Genomic DNA, 18788 nt, shown 5'->3' with positions numbered 1-18788 from the left:
GGGAAGAAAAAGATTGCTTCTTCCTCTACATTATCCTCCAAGACTGAATCTCTAGTGATGATGCAAGTGATGTGGGAAACAAAGGCAAAAGAAAACTTAAATTTCCATACTTCTACAACCCATTGACCAGTCCTTGAAATAGGTAGAGTGACATTCATGTGGGAACTGACCTGTTTACATGTTGACAATTTACTAAGGACAAAAAGCAATCTTAGCTTGTCATTATCCCAACCACCCAGGATCCTGTAAGCCTACCTTCACACCAAAAATTCCCTTGGAAACTACCCTTGTCTCTACTCTGGAAGGTATATCTTGGCAATCATTCCCCAAGCATATGGCTCACCTATATACATCTGAAGGTTCTCGTGACTAGGATTCGATTACACAGTAATAAATGACCTTTTCCTAACAAGAGCTAGCCTCCTCAATGTCCTGGACATCTTCCTTCCAAAATTCCTTAGAGACTTATGCTATACTTCTCTTCCTCCCAACTTAAAGCTATGTCATGGGCCACTTCCTCAAGACCCACTTTCTGTACAGCTTTCCGCCCTCGGGTCCTGTCCACATGCTTTCAAAAAACCATCTTTTTGCACCAAAGATGTCTCAAGAATACTTTCTTAGCTATTGGCTTCACACCCTAACATCTTTCCTACATCGTCTATATTGGGAGGGTGATGATGCACCCCAACTCTATGAAGAAAGAAGCTTCTTCACTAAGACCCTCCCACCTTACCCTAGGTATCTTTTTATCTGGCTCTCCATCTGCATCCTTTACCATATCCTTTAAGTAATTGATAAACCATCAGTGTTTCCTCCAGTTCCATGTGCCACTTTAGCAAAATAATGAAACAAACAAGAGAGTTGGGGAAGCTCAGATTTACAGCCAGGCAGTCAGAAGCACAGGTGACAAGCTGGACTGGGGGAGTCTTCTGTGTTTGTGGTTTGTTTTCTCCTAAAAAACTGAAATCATGGAGCTCAAAATGTTAAAGTTTCAGGGAAGAAAACACTCAACCCATATCAGGAATTCATAATTTCCTCACAATTCTTTGAGGAAGTTATCACTTCTCCTTTGTTCTTTTAAGGAGGCTTGGACTTCCTGCATCTGCAGGGATACTGGCTTTAAACAGTGAATTGGAGAGTGTGGGTCTCATCCACACTGTGCCCAGGAAGTGCATTTTCCAAGCCCTAGGTTTCCCTTTCCTCTTTCCTAGGGCTCAGAAACCTTCCCTGCTGCACGCAGGCCATGCTGGCATACCTGGCAGAGGAACAGCAGACAAAAGCCTCTGAGCCTGGGACTAACCATGGCCTCTGTCCACAGCAGGAGCTCCAGCCTTGAGACCTGGTAAGAAGAGAAGCCTGGGGGCTGTGGATAGTAGAGCTGTGACGATGGCCAGAAGGTCTGGGTTAAATAGATGTAGGAGAAATATTCCGGGAGGGAGGAGGGAAGAGACCAGTTTCTCTTTGCATAAGCACAAAAGAAACAGAAAAATAGGATCTGCCAGTCAGAGGAAATGTCATCTTAACTCACATTCCTCCTCCCTGGGCTTTAGCTCCTTCCTAGAATTGTGAGACTCATGTCAGAAAGAAAGACAAGTCTCTTTCTTAGAACAAAAGATATTCCAAGTGCTCTTATCACTCAGGAATTTACAAGGGTTTCAGGGGCTCTGTGCCAGGAATCAGAGGCAGAAATCCACACATATTTTCTACTCTATCACAGAGATACAGTCGTTGATACTGTTTTTTTTAAACTCCCAGGTAAATTTCATACGAAACCAGAGTTGAGAGCTGCTGGAACATTTGCTAAATTTCTTTCTAAGATTTGCCCCAGTTGTATCTTTCTAGAATGACTGTCAGATCATTGAAGCTGATTTAGGGATATACCTAAATGAATATCTGATTTAGTCACTTATCTGGACTCTCCTCCAATACATGATTGCACGCAGAAAGGAGCACAAACCTGACAGTCCACCATGATCTTGCCGATTTACTTAGAATTAACACTTCTGAGCATAAAAGATTTTCCCCAAGTTATCCTCATTCATACTCCCTTCGACAATTTCTTCAATCTGTGAGTTTCCTAACATATAAATAACGATATTCAAGTACTAGGTGAGTAAGAGAGAGTAACTGAGTGTTTTTTTTTTTTAAGATATTATTTATTTATTTGACAGAGATCACAAGTAGGCAGAGAGGCAGGCAGAGAGAGAGGATGAAGCAGGCTCACTGCTGAACAGAGAGCCTGATGCGGGACTCGATTCCAGGATGCTGGGATCATGATCTGAGTGGAGGGCTGAGGCTTAACCCACTGAGCCACCCAGGCGCCCCTGAGTGGTTTGATGAAAGGAAATTCAGCCTTTTACTAGGTTACTTTCTCCAAGAATCTGCTGAAATGTCCAGGTAATGTTTATAGAGTACATAAGCCCACTGTGATTACTGATCAGGCTGATGCATGCCATCTGAAGACCCCTTTCCCTGAGGATGATGCTATGTTCCTACACTGGATCCTACCCAAATGTGAACACAGATCCTTGTGTCCACTCCCCCCGCACTTGGCTTGAATACTTTGACACTCTGATGTAAATGTCGTGCTGCTAAAATCAATACTAATGAAAGCTGCTCTAAATTGGAGGACTCAAGTCCCATGAGAGAAGTTCCCCTACTGGGCACCCACTTTCTCAAGTGCCAGGTTGTCCTGGCCTTCTTATGTCGTCCCACTGAGAGGGGCCTTGAGTATTTAGCACCCTCAGAATCCAGGCTCCTGAACCCTGAAACTTTCATATTTCTGTCTTTGTTTCTAAGACCTGACATAAAGATGTGGCATAAAGGAAGGTGAGCCCAGCTAGCACAGCTGTTAAAGGAATCGCTTGGTTTGGAAAGAACCATTGTGCAGCACAGATAACTGACACACTCATAACTACTTCACCATGGGGCCTTTCTGATAGGCATTATGTTTGGCTGCTACTCAAAGACAGATCAGGCTACAAAGCACTTTGACACACACTGGACTGTTAACCCAGTGAGGCTAGTAGTTGGCAAGGAAATGGAAAGGTATGAGGGGTAGCAGAATAAGCCACCCCCAAATATTCCTTTTTGGCATAAGAATTGTGTTAAGCTGTTTATTGTGAGAAAGTACAGAGGCAAAGTTCTAAAAGCAGAGTAAAGGTAACTCTTTTGTAGGGGAAATTTACATTAGAAAGAGGCCTGTTCAGGGAACTGAACCATGAGATGGGTCACCATCATCTGAGAGTCGTCTCCCTGGCAGGGCATAATTGTTTCCCAAATATTTTGTCCTCTCACCTTCCTCTGAATTGACTCCCCCCGCTTTTAAAGCCCTAGACCCCGATCCTTTCCATAGTCAGGATGGTCCATAAGACTCAGTTGGCTACTTGCTTTTAAGAATAATGTTTTTGTGGCGCTCCAGTATATATGAACATATTAAAATAGTTTTTGTCCTATTAAGTTGACTTTTTATTAAGGGGTAGGTATTTTCAGCCAAGAACCTAAAGTGGTAAGGAACAATTATTTTTCCTCCCCTGAACCTAGGACCTAAGTTCTGAGTCCCAGCCAAATTTTTTTTTTTTTAGTGACTTCCTTTATTTATATGAGAGAAACAGAAGAGAAAGAGAGCAGATACCCAAGAGGGTGGGAGAGGTAGAAGAAGAGGGAGAAGCAGGTTCTCCTCTGAGCAGGAAGGCAGAAAGGGGCTCAAGGTGACCAAGAGATCATGAGCTGAGGCCATGGCAAAGGTTTAACAGCTTAACCCACTGAGACACCCACGTGCTCCACCACCAGTCAAATTTTTAATTGCTGTCCTTCAGTGGTTAAATCAACTACCATTTCCAAAACAGCATGATTTCTGTGATATTTCAGTATTCAGGAGGGCAGGATGTTTTCAATTCCCAGCGCTTTTTTTTCCCCTTGATCTATGCTTTCTCTTCATGCATCGCAATAGATCATGGGAGAATTGACTCTACAGCCACAGTGAGTTATTATCAGTACTACTACTTACATTTGAAACACTATCTGATGAAATACAGAAACTAATAGTAAAGATGCACAGTGTATCGGTTTTCAGGGTTAGAACCTGTGTGTGAAATACTATGCACATACTATGAGGTGTACTTGTCACCTCCAAACAAGCATGGACCATGGTTTCAAGGGAAATATGTAAAAGCCTTGAGCAGAGTTTGAAGGGATGGAGCACATTCTTGCTCCAATGTCCCAGAGACACAGGGGTGGGGGTTGAAGCAAAAGCCTTGGGTTGCTGAATAACCTCCAAGTTTGACTAGGGCCCAGATGGTTCTCCTGAGTATATTGGCAAACGCCATGTAGATGGCTCCAGGCTGGCAATGATGTGAAAGACATCCCAAACACACACACTCAAGGTCATTACAATACAACAGAAAGTGATTCCATTGCTCTGAACAAAATACATCAACGCTTGGCAGAAGTTCCAAGATTAAAAATAGGGGCCTGGGTCTTTCCTGGCCCTCTTGGCTATTGCCTTCCTTCAAAACATACAGAGCTCCAAAGCAGAAAGGAATGCTCTTTGTTTGTGTCCCCAACTCTGGCCTGGCATCGTAGCCCTTGAATTCCCTCACTCCCCTCCTTCTTTCCTCTATGGAAACCACGGAAATCAAGAAAGGAAAACAAAAGGCAGAAGACAGCATGGGAAAACCTGCACTGAGTGAGAAGGAACATTATGGAAACTTTAGTCTTTGTCCAACCCTACAGGAGTCAGACGATTGGGAGGGTAGCCTGGCTGACGAGGGTCCCAGGCAACAACGTAGAACCTGTTCTGGGGAGTGGTACTGTAGCTGCAGTCAGGATATCTCCCTCCAGTGTGATAGCAGGAAGTCGTGTTAGTAGGATTTGCACTCTGGTGGCAGTTATTCCCATGAGGCCTGCAGGTCCTGTTGGGCCAACTGCAGGTAATAGTCACATTCTGTAAGTGATGAAGTTCTAGAATCTAGGTGAGGTTCGGTGGGGTGAGGTCCAGAGCCAATGACCAAGAAAGAATTCTTGAGAGATCTTTGGTGCAAAATGGTGGTTTATTAAAGCAGGGGGACAGGACCTGTGTGCAGGAAGAGCTGCTGCCTAGGGTTGTGAGGGATGGCAGGCTATGTACCCTGTGGTTGGGGGAAGGTGAGGGAAAGGGAGGTTTCAATAGAACTTTCATATGCTAAAGAGGACCTACAAAGATAACCAGATATCAGAGGCCTTGCCACCAGAAGCCTTGCTGGTGTCAAGGTTGTTTTTCCCTTTTAGCAAGCCATTAACATTAAGATAGTTGGGACATTCTTAAAGAATGTCACATTTGTCTCACCCAGGAGTGGGCGTGAGGGGGAGATTGTGAGGTGTCAGCCTTTTGCTTTGTCCTCAGCCAGCCAGCCAGCCTTCTGTTCCCTCATCATAAGGAGTCCTGCAGGAAAGAGTTTTGACCTATACAGGTCCAGTTAGGATTATTGACAAGACGCATTGCACTGTTGCATTGAGCAGGACTTGCTCTTAGATGCTGAATTGTAAATGTTTGAACACTGGTGGAGGGTTGAGCTGAGTGACATAGTGGATGCACTAGCCCCCATGATCCCAACAGCAACAGGAGGAGAGGAAAGGGTCCCAGAAAGTCCAGCATCATCTCTTTTGTGTAGGAAGAGAGAAGAAAATGAGAGAATGATAGTAATAGAAGTCATAAGAGGAAAATTATCATTCACAACCATTTAGATCTGTTTGTGAGTCAAAAAACTCATCTTTTGTTCTAAGAAAGAGACTTGACAGAAAGAAATTGTCTCCAGGAAAATAATTTATTTCCTGCCTTTAGTCAAAAAAGGGAGAGCCCTTTCTGCATTTACTGATTCTTAACTGCCTTTAGTGCAAAATAATTTTTGTCTCAAAGAGTCATAGTTTGGAATGACGTAATCTGGTTTCCTCAGCATTGATATTTCATGTATTTAACGTTTCTTTAATTTCCTTCAGCAGAGTTTTGTAGTTTTCCTCATATTGATCATGTTCAGTTTCTAGTAGACTCATATCTAAGTATTTCATTTTTTTACTGGTGTAGTAAATGGGTTTTCATATTTCAATTATTCATTGCTGATATCTAAGAAAGCAATTGATTTTTGTTATTAACCTTGTATCTTGCGATTTTGCTCTAAAAAGACATCATTTTAATCCTGTAGGTAATTGAAGACACTAAAAGCAAGAGTGTCCCACTATTCTATTTATGCTCAGGGAGTACTAATCTGAAAGGGATATGTAGAATTGGAAGGAAAAGAGGCCAGAGGCAGGGACCCTGTCCCTGTCGGAGGCTTTTCTATGAGCCCTCCAGGAGACAAAAGATTCCAAATAAGTGTATTACAGCACCAGTGGAAAAGTAAGAACAGAGTGAAGAGTCAAATACCCTAAACTGGCCCTTCTTCATGCCTGTGGGTCTCTTTGTACCAAATTCCAACCTGTCCATACACCCAATATACAGGAAGCCAAATTCTGAGACACTGGATCTAAAGCAAAGAAAGCTTTATTGTCAAGAAGGCAGCCCCTGGAGAAAGGAGGGAATTGTTCCCAAAGCTGCCTTGCCCTGTTGAGCATAGGGAAAACTTATACACATAAAAGAAAGGTAAGAGTTTTTTGAACCTTGTTGGGGTGTCCTTGAAACAATCTGGAGGTAAGCATTCTTGGGGACAATCGGGCACTATTTGGGTCCTGGGATCACATACATCAAAACAGATGTTATTTTTTTGGTCCCCTTTTTGTTTCTGCAATCAGTGGGTAAAAAGGGATTAGGAGTAAGAAGGCAAAGTTAATGACTGAATGTGCATGAGGTTAAGAGGTAAGGAAAATAGGGACACCTGGGTGGCTCATCAGTTGAACTGAGTTTTGGTTTCAGCTCAAGTCCTGATCTCATTTTGGTGGTACTGAGCCCAATCAGGTTACATGCTTGATGGGGAACATGCTTGGGGATTCTCTCCCTTTGTCCCTCGACCCACTCATGCTCTTTCTCTCTCTCTCAAATAAATAAATGAATCTTTCAAAGAAAGAAAAGGGGTATTTAGGGAACAAAACAATGAAGAAGAACTTTTTAATGCCGCCTATACAATTGTTTTGCTTATGCCTTCAAAATGGGTGTGGGAGCCAGGGGTCTGACTGCCTCTTTACACACAGTTCCCTCTTTGGGATGACCTTATCATCCTCTTCACCTAACTTCTAATTAATTCTCAAAACTCAGTTCAGGTGCCAGCTCCTCACAGCTCCCTGGCATCTCCTCTAACTCAGCCAAAATAACTATTTACAGTTATTAATATATAGTGCATTTCTCTATTTATCTGATATTCTCTTTCATTAGATCATGAGCTCCTGAATCTGAGTAGCCCAGTATCTGGCCCAATAAACTTGCAGGTACATGAATAATTCATTCAAGTCTGTTGCTGGAACTGAAAACATTACCAGGTACATGGTCAACTCTTACATCAAATTTACATGGTGTGTTTGGAGAAAAGAACTGAAATCATAGAGTGTCAAACACTGAAACTTCAGATAGGAAAGAAAGCACTCAGCCCATATCAGGAATCTATCATTTCCTCACACTTCTTTGAGGAAGTTATCACTTCTCCTTTGTTCCTTTAAGGAGGCTTGCTCTTCCTGCATCTGCAGGGATACTGGCTTTAAACAGTGAGTTGGAGAGTGTGGGTCTCATCCACACTGTGCACAAGAAGGGTATCTTCCAAGCCCTAGGTTTCCCTTTCCTCTTTCCTAGGGCTCAGAAACCTTCCCTGCTGCACGGAGGCCACGCTGGCATACTTGGCAAAGGAACAGCAGACAAAAGCCTCTGAGCCTGGGACTAACCACGGCCTCTGTCCTCAGCAGGAGCTCCAGCCTTGAGACCTGGTAAAAGAAGAAGCCTGGGGGCTGGGGAGAGTAGAGCCCTGAGGATGACCAGAAGGTCTGGGTTAAATAGATGGAGGAGAAATATTCCAGGATGGAGGAGGGAAGAGATAAGTATCTGCATAAGCACAGGACAAAGAGAAGAATAGGATCTGCCAGTCAGAGAAACAGTCATCTTATCTCCCATTCCTCCTCCCTGGGCTTCAGGTCCTTCCTAGAATTGTGAGACTCACATCAGAAAGAAGATGGTTTTAAAAAAATGGATGAAAGAAATCTTGAAAGGCGCAATGAAGATCTAAATGGTTGTGAATGATAATTTTGCTCTTACTGCTTCTACTATGATCATTCTCTCACTTTCTTTCCTCTTCTTGCACAGAAGAGATGATGCTGGATCTTTTGGGACCCTTTCCTCTCCTCCTGTTGCTGCTGGGATCATGGGGGTCAGTGCTTCCCCCCTGGTGCTTGGGCTCAACCCTCCACCAGTGTTCAAACGTTTATACTTTGGCATATTAGTGCAGGTCCTGTCCAGTGGAACACGGAAATGTCTTGTGTCAATCATCTTGAACGGAGCTGTAAACGTGAAAAAACCTTTTCGCACGACCTCTTCCAGAATGTGTCAGATACCTATATTTTGCCCAATAGGATCTGCAGGAATGGCCAGAACAACTGCCACCAGAGTGTAAATTGTACTGGCATGACTCACTGCTATGACGCTGGAGAAACATACCCCAACTGCAACTACAGCACTACTCTCCAGAACTGATTCTACATTGTTGCCATAACGACTCTCAGCCAGGCTACCCTCCCAATCTTCTGCTTCCCGTATACTTAGATTTTACCAGCCCTCTGCTTTCTGTACAGTTAGGTTAAGACCAAGGTTTCCATTGCCTTGCCTCTCACTTGGTGCAGGTTCTTTTATGGTCTCTTCTGCCTTCTGTTTCCTTTGTTCACTTTCATAATTCTCTTAGAAGACAGAAGGAGGGGAGTGGGAGAATCACAGGATCAAGATGCAAGACCAGATTTGTGGACAAAAACAAATAGGATTCTTTTCTGTTTTGGAGTTTTGTATGTTTTGATGGAAGGCAATACGGAAAAGGGCAATGAAAGACAGGCCCCATATTTTTAATCTCAGAACTTCTCCCAAGCTTTGTTGTATGGTGTTCACTGCAATTAAATCAATTTCTGTTACACCCGAACTCCATGCACACAGAAACTCCTTCATGAGGGACCCTCCCAGACCTTACCTTACATATCTCTTTATCTGGCTGTTCATCTCACTCCTTATCACATCCTTTCATAAACTGGTAAACAAAACTGTTTCCTTGAGTTTTGTGAGCAGCTCTAGCAAATCAGTGCAACAAACAAGAGGTGGTGGGAATCTCAGATTTATAGCCAGGCAGTCAGAAGCACAGGTGACAAGCTGGACTTGGCATTGCACCTGGACTGGAGGAGTCTTATGAAACTGAGCCTTTAACCTGAGGGAGTTGACACTATCTGCAGGGAGGTAGTGTTAGAATTGAGTTAAATTGTAAAATATCCAGACAGTGTCCCAGAGTGGCCTAGTGTAGGACATGACCCACACATACACATGTGGTATCTGAAGTGCTGTGAGTGTGGTAGCAGTGTGACAGTAAAGAAGAGACACAGAAGCTGTTTGTCCCAACTCAATTCCTTTAAATGAAATTATGAACAGTTAATAAACAACCAAATGAATTTCTGAGGATGGGCTCTGGGCTTATGGAAAGTTTTTAAAGGTCCCTGCCTGACTGTAATGGGCAGTCTGATTCAGGAACTACTGTCCATCTAGAGGTAGGACTAATGGGCAAGGGGAAGGGGAGGAGAAGGAAGAGAGGGGAAGAGAGACACCACATGTAGCCCACAAAGATGAAATAGTTATTGTCTGGCCCTGTATAGAAAAGGTCTGCTACTTCTGGTCAACAAAACTATTCTATGGAAGTTGTCTTCTGGTTGTGGCTGACCCAGGTGGCTAGAATTCAGTAGGAGGGAAGACACCCACCAGGCTGAGAATTTGTAACTGTGCCTCAGGAAATCATGGACTCAGGACTGGAAAGATATTTGGCCTCTTGGTGTCTCTCGTCAGTGTTCTTTTCTATGCATTCCCTCAGTCTGTACATAGCAGATTCATTTCCTCGACCCATCTGTTTCACGCGGTGAGCCCATGTTCATCTCACTTTCTATTTCTCCCTTAAATATAGTTTCCTGCTGAAGGATGTCTGATTGACCCACTGCATCAGTCAATCATCACTCAGAGAGAGTTCAATGGCACAAAAGTGCCTTCTGGAGCCTTCTTCTGTGGGCCACACAGGAGGAGATAGGATTAGAGCTGGAACTTCCCTTACACAGAAAAGTGGAGTCTCGGGTCTGGCTCCCAAGTCAAGGATGCCCACCCACACACTTTGCAACACTTTTGAAGTTCCCATCTTTTAAGTTTTCACTTAACTTTTTTTTTTAAGTAAACTACACTGAATGTGAGAATTGAACTCCTAACTTTGAGATGAAATGTCTCATGCTGTACCTACTTTTTAAGGCACCCCTTAAAAGTCTGCCTGTAGTGGTGCAAGTTGACCAGAGCCAGCAGGGCCTGGACTGAGACCCACACTTGCTCCCAACCTGTGTCTCCCCTTCCAGGCTTTGCTGACCCTCTGCCGTTCCTCACAGCACAGGAAGTTTTGAGGAGCTTCAGGATCTGTGGCTCTGGTGGCATCCTAAGAATGAGCCAGACCTCATTCCAAGAGAGTGAGCCCTAGTTTAAAGATGTCACAGTTCTCAGATAAAATGAGCTAAGGACACAATTCAAATCATGTCACCTACCACCACTATGTGGAAACAGAATTTGACTTTTGGATCAGATGACATTGTACTTTTAAAGAACAAAAGAAAATTTATATTGATTAGAAGATGTGGGACCAGTAAGAGCATGGTGCTGCTCTGACAGCTTGACCTCCTATCTTAGACAGATGCCTTAGCTACTTCCATGGGAAAGGGTGGGGAGTAGACAATCTAAACCTGTTTTGATCGATTAATTTCCTAGTATGAATCCTTTTTTCTGTAAGTCATCTTTTTGATTTATAAAGTTATTTTTGAAAATGCCATACTATCTAGACAGTGCTAACAGAAACAAAGGAAGTGTTGTTTGTTCACATTTGAGGCAAGCCTGCAAAGGACAGCCCAGTGTGAGGGTGGCATAAGAGGGGCCAGAAAGTTTCACAGGAGAGGAGAAACTAAGCTCAGGGGGATGGGGATTCTTCTGGAGCTCCTCATACTTCTAGGTGGGTTTTATTAAATCCTTCCCCTGCCCTCTCATGGGCTCATTTCATGTTTAAGGTGATTAATTACTTTTCAAAATTTAAGCAATGTCGATCAATACAAGCCAATATATAGTACTCAACACTAATAAATATTGTTTTTCATTTACTTAGCATTTTTTAAATAAAGAAAATATAAAAATCCTGGAGTCCTCTTTATGCCTCTCTCCATTCTTACTCCTCCTAACTCTTATGAGATGAATGCATAAATTTAGAGTGTATACAGTTCATTTTTACATTTGTATTTCATCTAGAACATATTCTGAAGAGACATTAGCCTTTCAAATTTGCTCCTCTTAAAGTTGTTTTGGCTCGTCTAGGGGTGCTAGGCTGACTCAATGGATAGAGCATTGGACTCTTGTTCTTGGGGTTGTGAGTTTGACTCCTACCTTGGATATAGAGATTACCTAAAAAAAAAAAAAACTTAAAACAAAAAGTTTTTTGGCAGTTCTAGGTTCTTTGCCTTTCTTTTTTTTTTTTTAAGATTTTATTTATTTATTTATTTATTTGACACACAGAGATCACAAGTAGGCCAAGAGGCAGGCAGAGAGAGAGCGAGAGAGAGAGAGAGAGAGGGAAACAGGCTCCCTGCTGAGCAGAGAGCCTGTTATGGAGCTCAATCCCAGGACCCTGAGATCATGACCTGAGCCGAAGGCAGAGGCTTAACCCACTGAGCCACCCAGGTGCCCCTTTTTGCATTTCCATACGACTTTAGAATTAGCTAATCCTCCAGTGATTTTGATTAGGGTTAAGTGGAATCTATACATCAATTTGGGGTGAATTCACATCTTAATAATACTGAGTCTTTAGACGCATGAACATAGGATGGCTCACTTTAAATTCTCTTGACACATCTGTTGATTTTTAGTATGGAGGGGATTCAGGTGTACTATCCCAAACTATGGCACCTTGGCAGAATAAAAGTGAGTCTTATCAATCTGTTCCCATTCCTGGGATGAAGAGGGATAGCATGGAGCCTTCCCTTCTGTCCTCCCTAACTCTAATATCTAGGGCTCTAGTCTGGGATGTCGGGTGGGATGAGCTGGGTCAGGGACTGGGGGATATCATGGTGGCACACTGAGCACTGATCCAAGAAATAAAAGATGTAATTCAAGAGGACTGGAAGAATTGGTGACAGTGTGTATCAGTTTGCTAAGTCTGCTATAACAACTACCACAGACCAAGTGGCTTCAGCAACAGAGATGTGTTTTCTCACAGTTTTGGAAGCCAGAAGTCCAAAGTCACAGCTTTGGCAGGTATGGTTTCTTCTGAGCCTCTTTCCATGGATGGAAGAAGGCCGCCCTCCTGAGGTGCCCTTACAGGGTCTTTTCTCTGCACATGTGCGCCCTGACACATCTGTAAGTTCACATTTCCTCTTCTTGTAAACAGACCAGGCACATTGGATTAGAGACCACCCTAAGGGCATCATTTTAACTTCATCACTTCTTTAAAAGTCTTATTTTCAAATATAGTCACACGCTGAGATACACTCGCATTTCTGAGATCCTAGGCTCCAAAGTATAAACTGTGGGAGAACACAATACAGCTCATCACAGAGGGTATAAAGGCATGGTTTATATGAGTCCCAAGAAAACCAGCAATGGTATGAGGCATCCATCTATTTCAGTCTCTAGTCGTAGCTTAGCTACTTTTCTCGGGTGTGGATACCATGAATAAAGTTAATGTGTACTCTGCTCTTATGTCACCTGTATATTTGATGCCTACCAAAGGTATTGGGGATTTCACAGATACCTCTGTACAGAAATACATTGAGGGAACAGCTGGGTGCCTCAGTTGGTTGAGCATCTGACTCTTGGTTTCAGCTCAGGTCATGATCTCAGGGAGATATATATATATATATATATATATATATATATATACACACACACACACACACACACATACACATACACACACACATATATATTTACACATATAGAGAGACTATTTATTAAAATAATATATATTATATAATACATATTATATATAAAATAATATTCAAAATTCAATTGAATTACTGAATAATTCAATAATACTGAATTATAATTCAATAATATTGAATCTATCATTCAATAATATATATTATTTTATACATAAAATATACTTTATACATAAAGTATAAAAATATATTTTATACATAAAATAATATATATATATATAATTTAGTGGAATAACTGAACATAACCTTTTTTTTTTTTTTAAAGATTTTATTTATTTATTTGACAGACAGAGATCACAAGTAGGCAGAGAGGCAGGCAGAGAGAGAGAGGAAGGGAAGCAGGCTCCCTGCTGAGCAGAGATCCTGATGTGGGGCTCGATCCCAGAATCCTGGGATCATGACCTGAGCCGAAGGCAGCGGCTTTAACCCACTGAGCCACCCAGGCGCCCCTGAACATAACCTTTTTAAAAAAGAAATGACTTCAAAATAAATGCCAAAGACTTACAGTCAAGAGAATACTGGGAAGAATTAGATATAACATCCAAGGGAATGAAACATATGTCATACAATTGTTGGCACATACAAGACAGCACAGACATCTTCAAATATAATAATGAGATTGATGCATTGACAAGAAACATTAAGGTAAAAGAAAAAAGGGAAGGATTGTAATTAAAATTAAAAAGGCATAAAGAATGATGGAGACACACATTGCCACTAATAATATTAAATGGAGAGGATGGAAAATGGGAGGGACCTCAAGTGACACCACTGACATTGAAAAGGCAGGGAAACCAATAACACAGAATTAAGGAAACAACAGAAAGACAAATAATCTCACATACAATTATGAAAATACATAGAAAGAACATACAGGAACACATGCCTTAGATAAATGGTTCCCTGAAGGAAGCTTAAGGTCAGCTGGCAGGGAACAAAAATAAGCAGTCCAAGGCTGCCTCCCGTGTAAACAGATGATTGATAAATGCAGGTACACTGCACCAACAGACACATACAAGCCCACCACGTCTAATTTCACCATACAAATAGACTTTTGTAGGACCACTAAATCACAGCTATCAACAGAAATATGCCACGAACATGATAGACATGTATACAAGATTAGGGATAGCTATGGCTGCCTCTAGCCCTTCAGCTCATGCAACAAGAGGAGCTCAAAGTCATGGGCAGCTCACTTTGGAGCACCAGAAATAGTAGAAAGTGATCAGGGAACTCATTTTACACCCGCCTCAGTTAAAAAGCTCTGTGATTTATGGGACTTATAATGGATTTACCACCTAGTTTACAACCTTATAGTCACTGCATATATAGAGGGATTTAATGGATCCTTAGAAGGAGAATTAGGATTGATAGGAAATCAAAGAAGTTTTCAACAGACCCTGGGTATAGCTTACTTTTACTTTTTGCCAACCTGCCAAAGAGACAGGTTAAAAAAAGGTAGTCCTTGTACGATGTTAGACACCCTATTTACTCGACTTCTTTCTTTTAGACTTAATTACTTCTCATTAGATGTGACTTTGAGTTGGAGTCCTTTGACTTAAATCCTCACTTAAGTTTGCTTGATTCAGTTTAATGTACCCTCTTGTCTGATGTGATATGATTTTTATCTTATAAGATTAAATTTTATAGATTGTGTTTGATTTCTATTGAACACTTGATTGAATTACCTAAATATGTCTAAATATGTTTTAAATATTGTTCTGAATGCTGTATTTCTAAAAATATTTCTAAAAATATTTTAAATATTGCTCTGAATTATCTAAATATGTCTAAATATGTTTTGCTCTGTTACCAAGCTAGTACTGCCAGCCTGTTTTAAGATATGTTTGATTCGTACATGGCCCTTACAGAATTTCCCATGAGGAATCATCGGGTGAAATGTAGAGAGCAAAATGGAGTCTCTCATGTCAAGTGGGACCCTGTGTCCCTCAGCAGCCTGGGTCAAGCCATGATAAGAAGTTAAAGGAACTGCAGCTAGGAGATATTCCCGGGGACCAGTGTCACTGACATCTCAGAACTAATTAGAAACAAAACCAGGGGAGGTGTTCAGGGGTCAGAGACTGATTCAATCCTTTTAGAAAAGGGAGGATTTGGCAGCAAACTGTCAGACTCTTCAGACCTGAGCCCTGGATATCTCACCACTTAAAAAGGCAACTGCTCCCAAACGTTCTGCCCCAATGATCTCCAAACAGAACTGAGATCCTTCCCTGCTGGATCATAGGAAGCAGTGAGTGCCCAGAGCTGACCAGAACATGAATGAGGCCTTATATCAACTGTGTGTCCACAGACTGACTTCGAGTTTGGTTCGTTAACTACTACACCCTTCTGTTATCTTTTTTGTGCTGTGGTTTGTCTTGTGTCCTGCTCTGTGTGCTGTGTAAGAAGCCAACATGAATCACATGGTGAAATGTCATTGAGTTTGAAACCCTGAACCTGCTTTCTAATTGTGATTTAATTTTGTTTCATGATTGACTAGAGCTGACATTGTGAAAAGACATAACTAATGTGAACTCCTTCATAACGTGGTCATGACACAACCTCCATTCAGTCTATCAGCATATGAGTCCATGTTAATCAAGGAATGGTTGACTTGAGCTGGGTTTTGAGGTACACCAGAGTTTTTTATAGAAACACCAATGAGTTTCTATAAATACCAGTATTTCTCTGTCTAAGGCTGTTGACATATTTCCCAAGAGAGAATCAAGAGACTATTCGCCAGGATACATTGCTACTAATAAGCTTTGAAGAGAAGTTCCTGGTATAAACTTAACATTCTGACTAAAAAACAGAAAAGGATAATTTCCCTCTACACTCTGTGAAAGGTGAAAGAAAAGAAAGTCATTAATAGGTTGTCTGGCTGCCTCAATTGACAAAGCATGAGACTTGATCTTTGGTCATGAGTTTGAGCCTCAGGAACTGGGTAGAGTTTACTTCAAAACAAAAAAAAAAAAGTTACTTGTGTCAAACAAGAGTTTACTTCAAAACAAAAAAAATGTTTAAAATGGAATAGGGAGGTCATTAAGGAGGTGGCCCTTATGCACACCCTCACTGGTTGGTGTCGTGAAGTTTCAACTGGGCCAAACCATAAAGAATCTAATGACTACAGAATACCTGCATCTTGCTACGGCATCTGTTGGACTTTTCCATAGTGATTGCCTTATCAACCAATTATGTTTATCCAAGATTCGTTTTCTGGCACCAACACCCATCAAAATTCTTTGTAAATAATGTACAAAGACATTTTCCTTAAGGCACCTGGGTGGTTTTTCAGTTAGGAGTCTGCCTTTGGGTCCTGGGATGGAGCCCCAAGTCTGGCTCCCTGCTCAGTGGTTTGTCTGCTTCTCACTCTGCCCTTCCCCCCATTCAGACAGGCTCCTTCTCTTTCTCTCTCAAGTAACTAAATAAAATCTTTAAAAAAAAAAAAAAGCATTCCTCTTTTCTGTCCACAAACCCCTGTTCTTTGCTCTCTAGTTGGACACTCTTTAGGTTGTGTAATTAGTATACCCCAAATTACAATTCTTGATCTCAAATAAACACTTTTGCTTAAGCATGTCTCCTTACAATTTTTGGCGGACACCTTCTAGGTTCATTCATTACCTCTGTCATAAAAAAAAGAGATTGAGACAAGAAAAACAAAGAGCATGCATCTCCTGTATATAGGAGATATCCAGAAAAACTGAGTAAAATTACCCCAAATGGCTGAAGGCACCACCTTCAATACCATCTTCAGCTAAGGACAATGGAAGATGTTGGAATGAGGGTGGGGAGGCCAATTATGGAGGTTACCAGGAAAAACCCAGCAAACAGTGGTAATGTTTGTTAGATATATTTAAGTCCATGGCTTCTCCACTAATAAGAGTTTCTTTCTTTCTTCCTTCCTTCCTTCCTTCTTTCTATTGATAAGAGCCTCTTGTGATTTGTAGATCCATGCTCCTCTTTCTGGTACTAAGAGGGAGATTCACTTACAAATGGAAATTTCCTTTATTAATGGAAATGTTCCTTTAAAAAGGCTAACTTCCACTCTGATTTCAGAGCTTTTCCTGTGTTGGTGTTTCTTAAAAATCACCAGCTCAAAATCATCCTTATGCCCAAAGGTATCATTTGGAGTGGAAAACTCTGCTACCCTTCATGACTATCCAATAATAAGGCGGCCCTGTGAGAAACTCAACCAAGCTGGCTTAGGTGCACTGATAGGAAACACATTGAGGGACCCCAGTCTATCCACAAATTGCACCTTTGACTATATACTCTCCCCACTTAATGGAGATTCCACAGTCCACAATACCAGAGGTGTTTTATTGTTTTTGTTGTTTGCGGTTTCTTTGTTTGTTTTCCACTGAAGTTCTCATTGAACACAGCCTAGTCATCTGTGGGCTTTTCCCCAGAAGATTTTAGGGAAGTGACTTTAGGAGCTAGATCTCTGATTGTTTCCTGTTCAGATTACCCGTCTCCAGGTTACCCCTCCCCAGAGCCTTGTCATTCCTCCTACCCAGAAGGGAGGCTTTGATATTAGACACCTTTGCTTCAGGCTATTCTCAGAGGGAACTAAAGTGTTCTAGATGAGAAGACACAGAACAGGTTCACCTAGGAAGGCTGTCCCCGACCCCTGACAGGCTACTAATCAGTTGGAGTGCTGCACCTCTCACTACTATTCCTTTATTCACTGCTGCAGACTTCCTGGCTCTCTGCTCTTCAGACCCACGTATCGATTTCCTCACCAGTGACACCTGAGTGTTGGATCTGAACAGGGTGAGTTCAGTTGGGGCTGGTGCTAAACATGCATGAGGGAAAAGGCCCAGAAACACTGCGAAGTGTCTCACTGAACTTCTAGATGGTAGAGTTAAGGTTGGAAAGTGATCCAATTAGTAAGAAGCCAAGACCTGAATTCAACTCAGTATTAATTCCAGTGAAATAGTGTCTCCCTTCAACCCATCTACCCCTATTCCCACTTCTTCCCCAATCTTCCCAAGCATAGTACATTGAAGCACCTTGACTGCTGGTCTTCTAACCTGGGTAGGACCTTTGGGTCAGGTACAGGGTGGCCCAGATGTGAATGTGCCTACTCTGTCTTCTGTACATGATATAGCACTTCACACGATAGAGGATGAAAAAAATTTCCTTTTATCATTCAAGATTCTTCCACCCAGTTTAGCTTAAGTTGAACCAGACAGATTTAATAGGAGGGGAAAAAAAAGTTTCATTATATGCACAGAGGCCCAATAATGAAATTGAGATCCCAAAGAAATGACGGAGGCAGGCTATTTTTAGACATTTTAAACAATGAGACAATAAATTTCTGAGGAATTGACAAGACAGACAAAACAAATGTTGGGGAGTGCTAATTAGTAAGGAATTCCAAGCACATTCTGGGCTGAGGTAGAAGATTAGTAAAAAGCAAGGAATTTTGTTTATATACCTTTCTTGGCTTTAAAATCCATATCACTGGTTGGGTGCCTGGCTGGCTCACTTAATGGAACATGCGACTCTTGATCTTAGGGTTATGAGCTGAAGCCCCATATTGGGCCTAGAGCTTACTTAAAAAATTATAATAAAAAAATAAGTAAAATCCCTATGTCTGGTGATAAGAATGTCTTTTTATTTCTTAGTACAGGGAGGGTACC

The 18788-nt window shown here is 41.7% G+C and overlaps 1 protein-coding gene across 1 annotated transcript; it reads right to left on the bottom strand.

Annotated features, from left to right (window-relative positions):
* Positions 1-4711: 4711 nt before the first annotated feature.
* Positions 4712-5638, bottom strand: LOC111159102 (ribonuclease K3-like). Its single transcript, XM_022521506.1, has 2 exons — positions 5417-5638; positions 4712-4969 (listed from the first exon to the last, which is right to left on the bottom strand). Exons 1-2 carry the CDS (start codon positions 5636-5638, stop codon positions 4712-4714), a joined length of 480 nt encoding a protein of 159 aa, XP_022377214.1.
* Positions 5639-18788: the final 13150 nt, after the last annotated feature.

This window comes from Enhydra lutris, unplaced genomic scaffold (genome assembly GCF_002288905.1).
Source record: "Enhydra lutris kenyoni isolate GAN:26980312 unplaced genomic scaffold, ASM228890v2 scaffoldscaffold4, whole genome shotgun sequence".
NCBI lineage: Eukaryota > Metazoa > Chordata > Mammalia > Carnivora > Mustelidae > Enhydra > Enhydra lutris.
Note: the sequence above shows the minus strand (reverse complement) of the source record. Positions and strands in the feature narration are given on the sequence as shown.

Coding starts and splice junctions, on each gene's coding strand:
- LOC111159102 (XM_022521506.1), bottom strand. CDS start 5,638: ATGATGCTGGACTTTCTGGGACCCTTTCCTCTCCTCCTGTTGCTGTTG. Junction 4,970..5,416: donor ACTCTTTCCTGCAGGACTCC/TTATGATGAGGG, acceptor AACCTCACCTAG/ATTCTAGAACTTCATCACTT.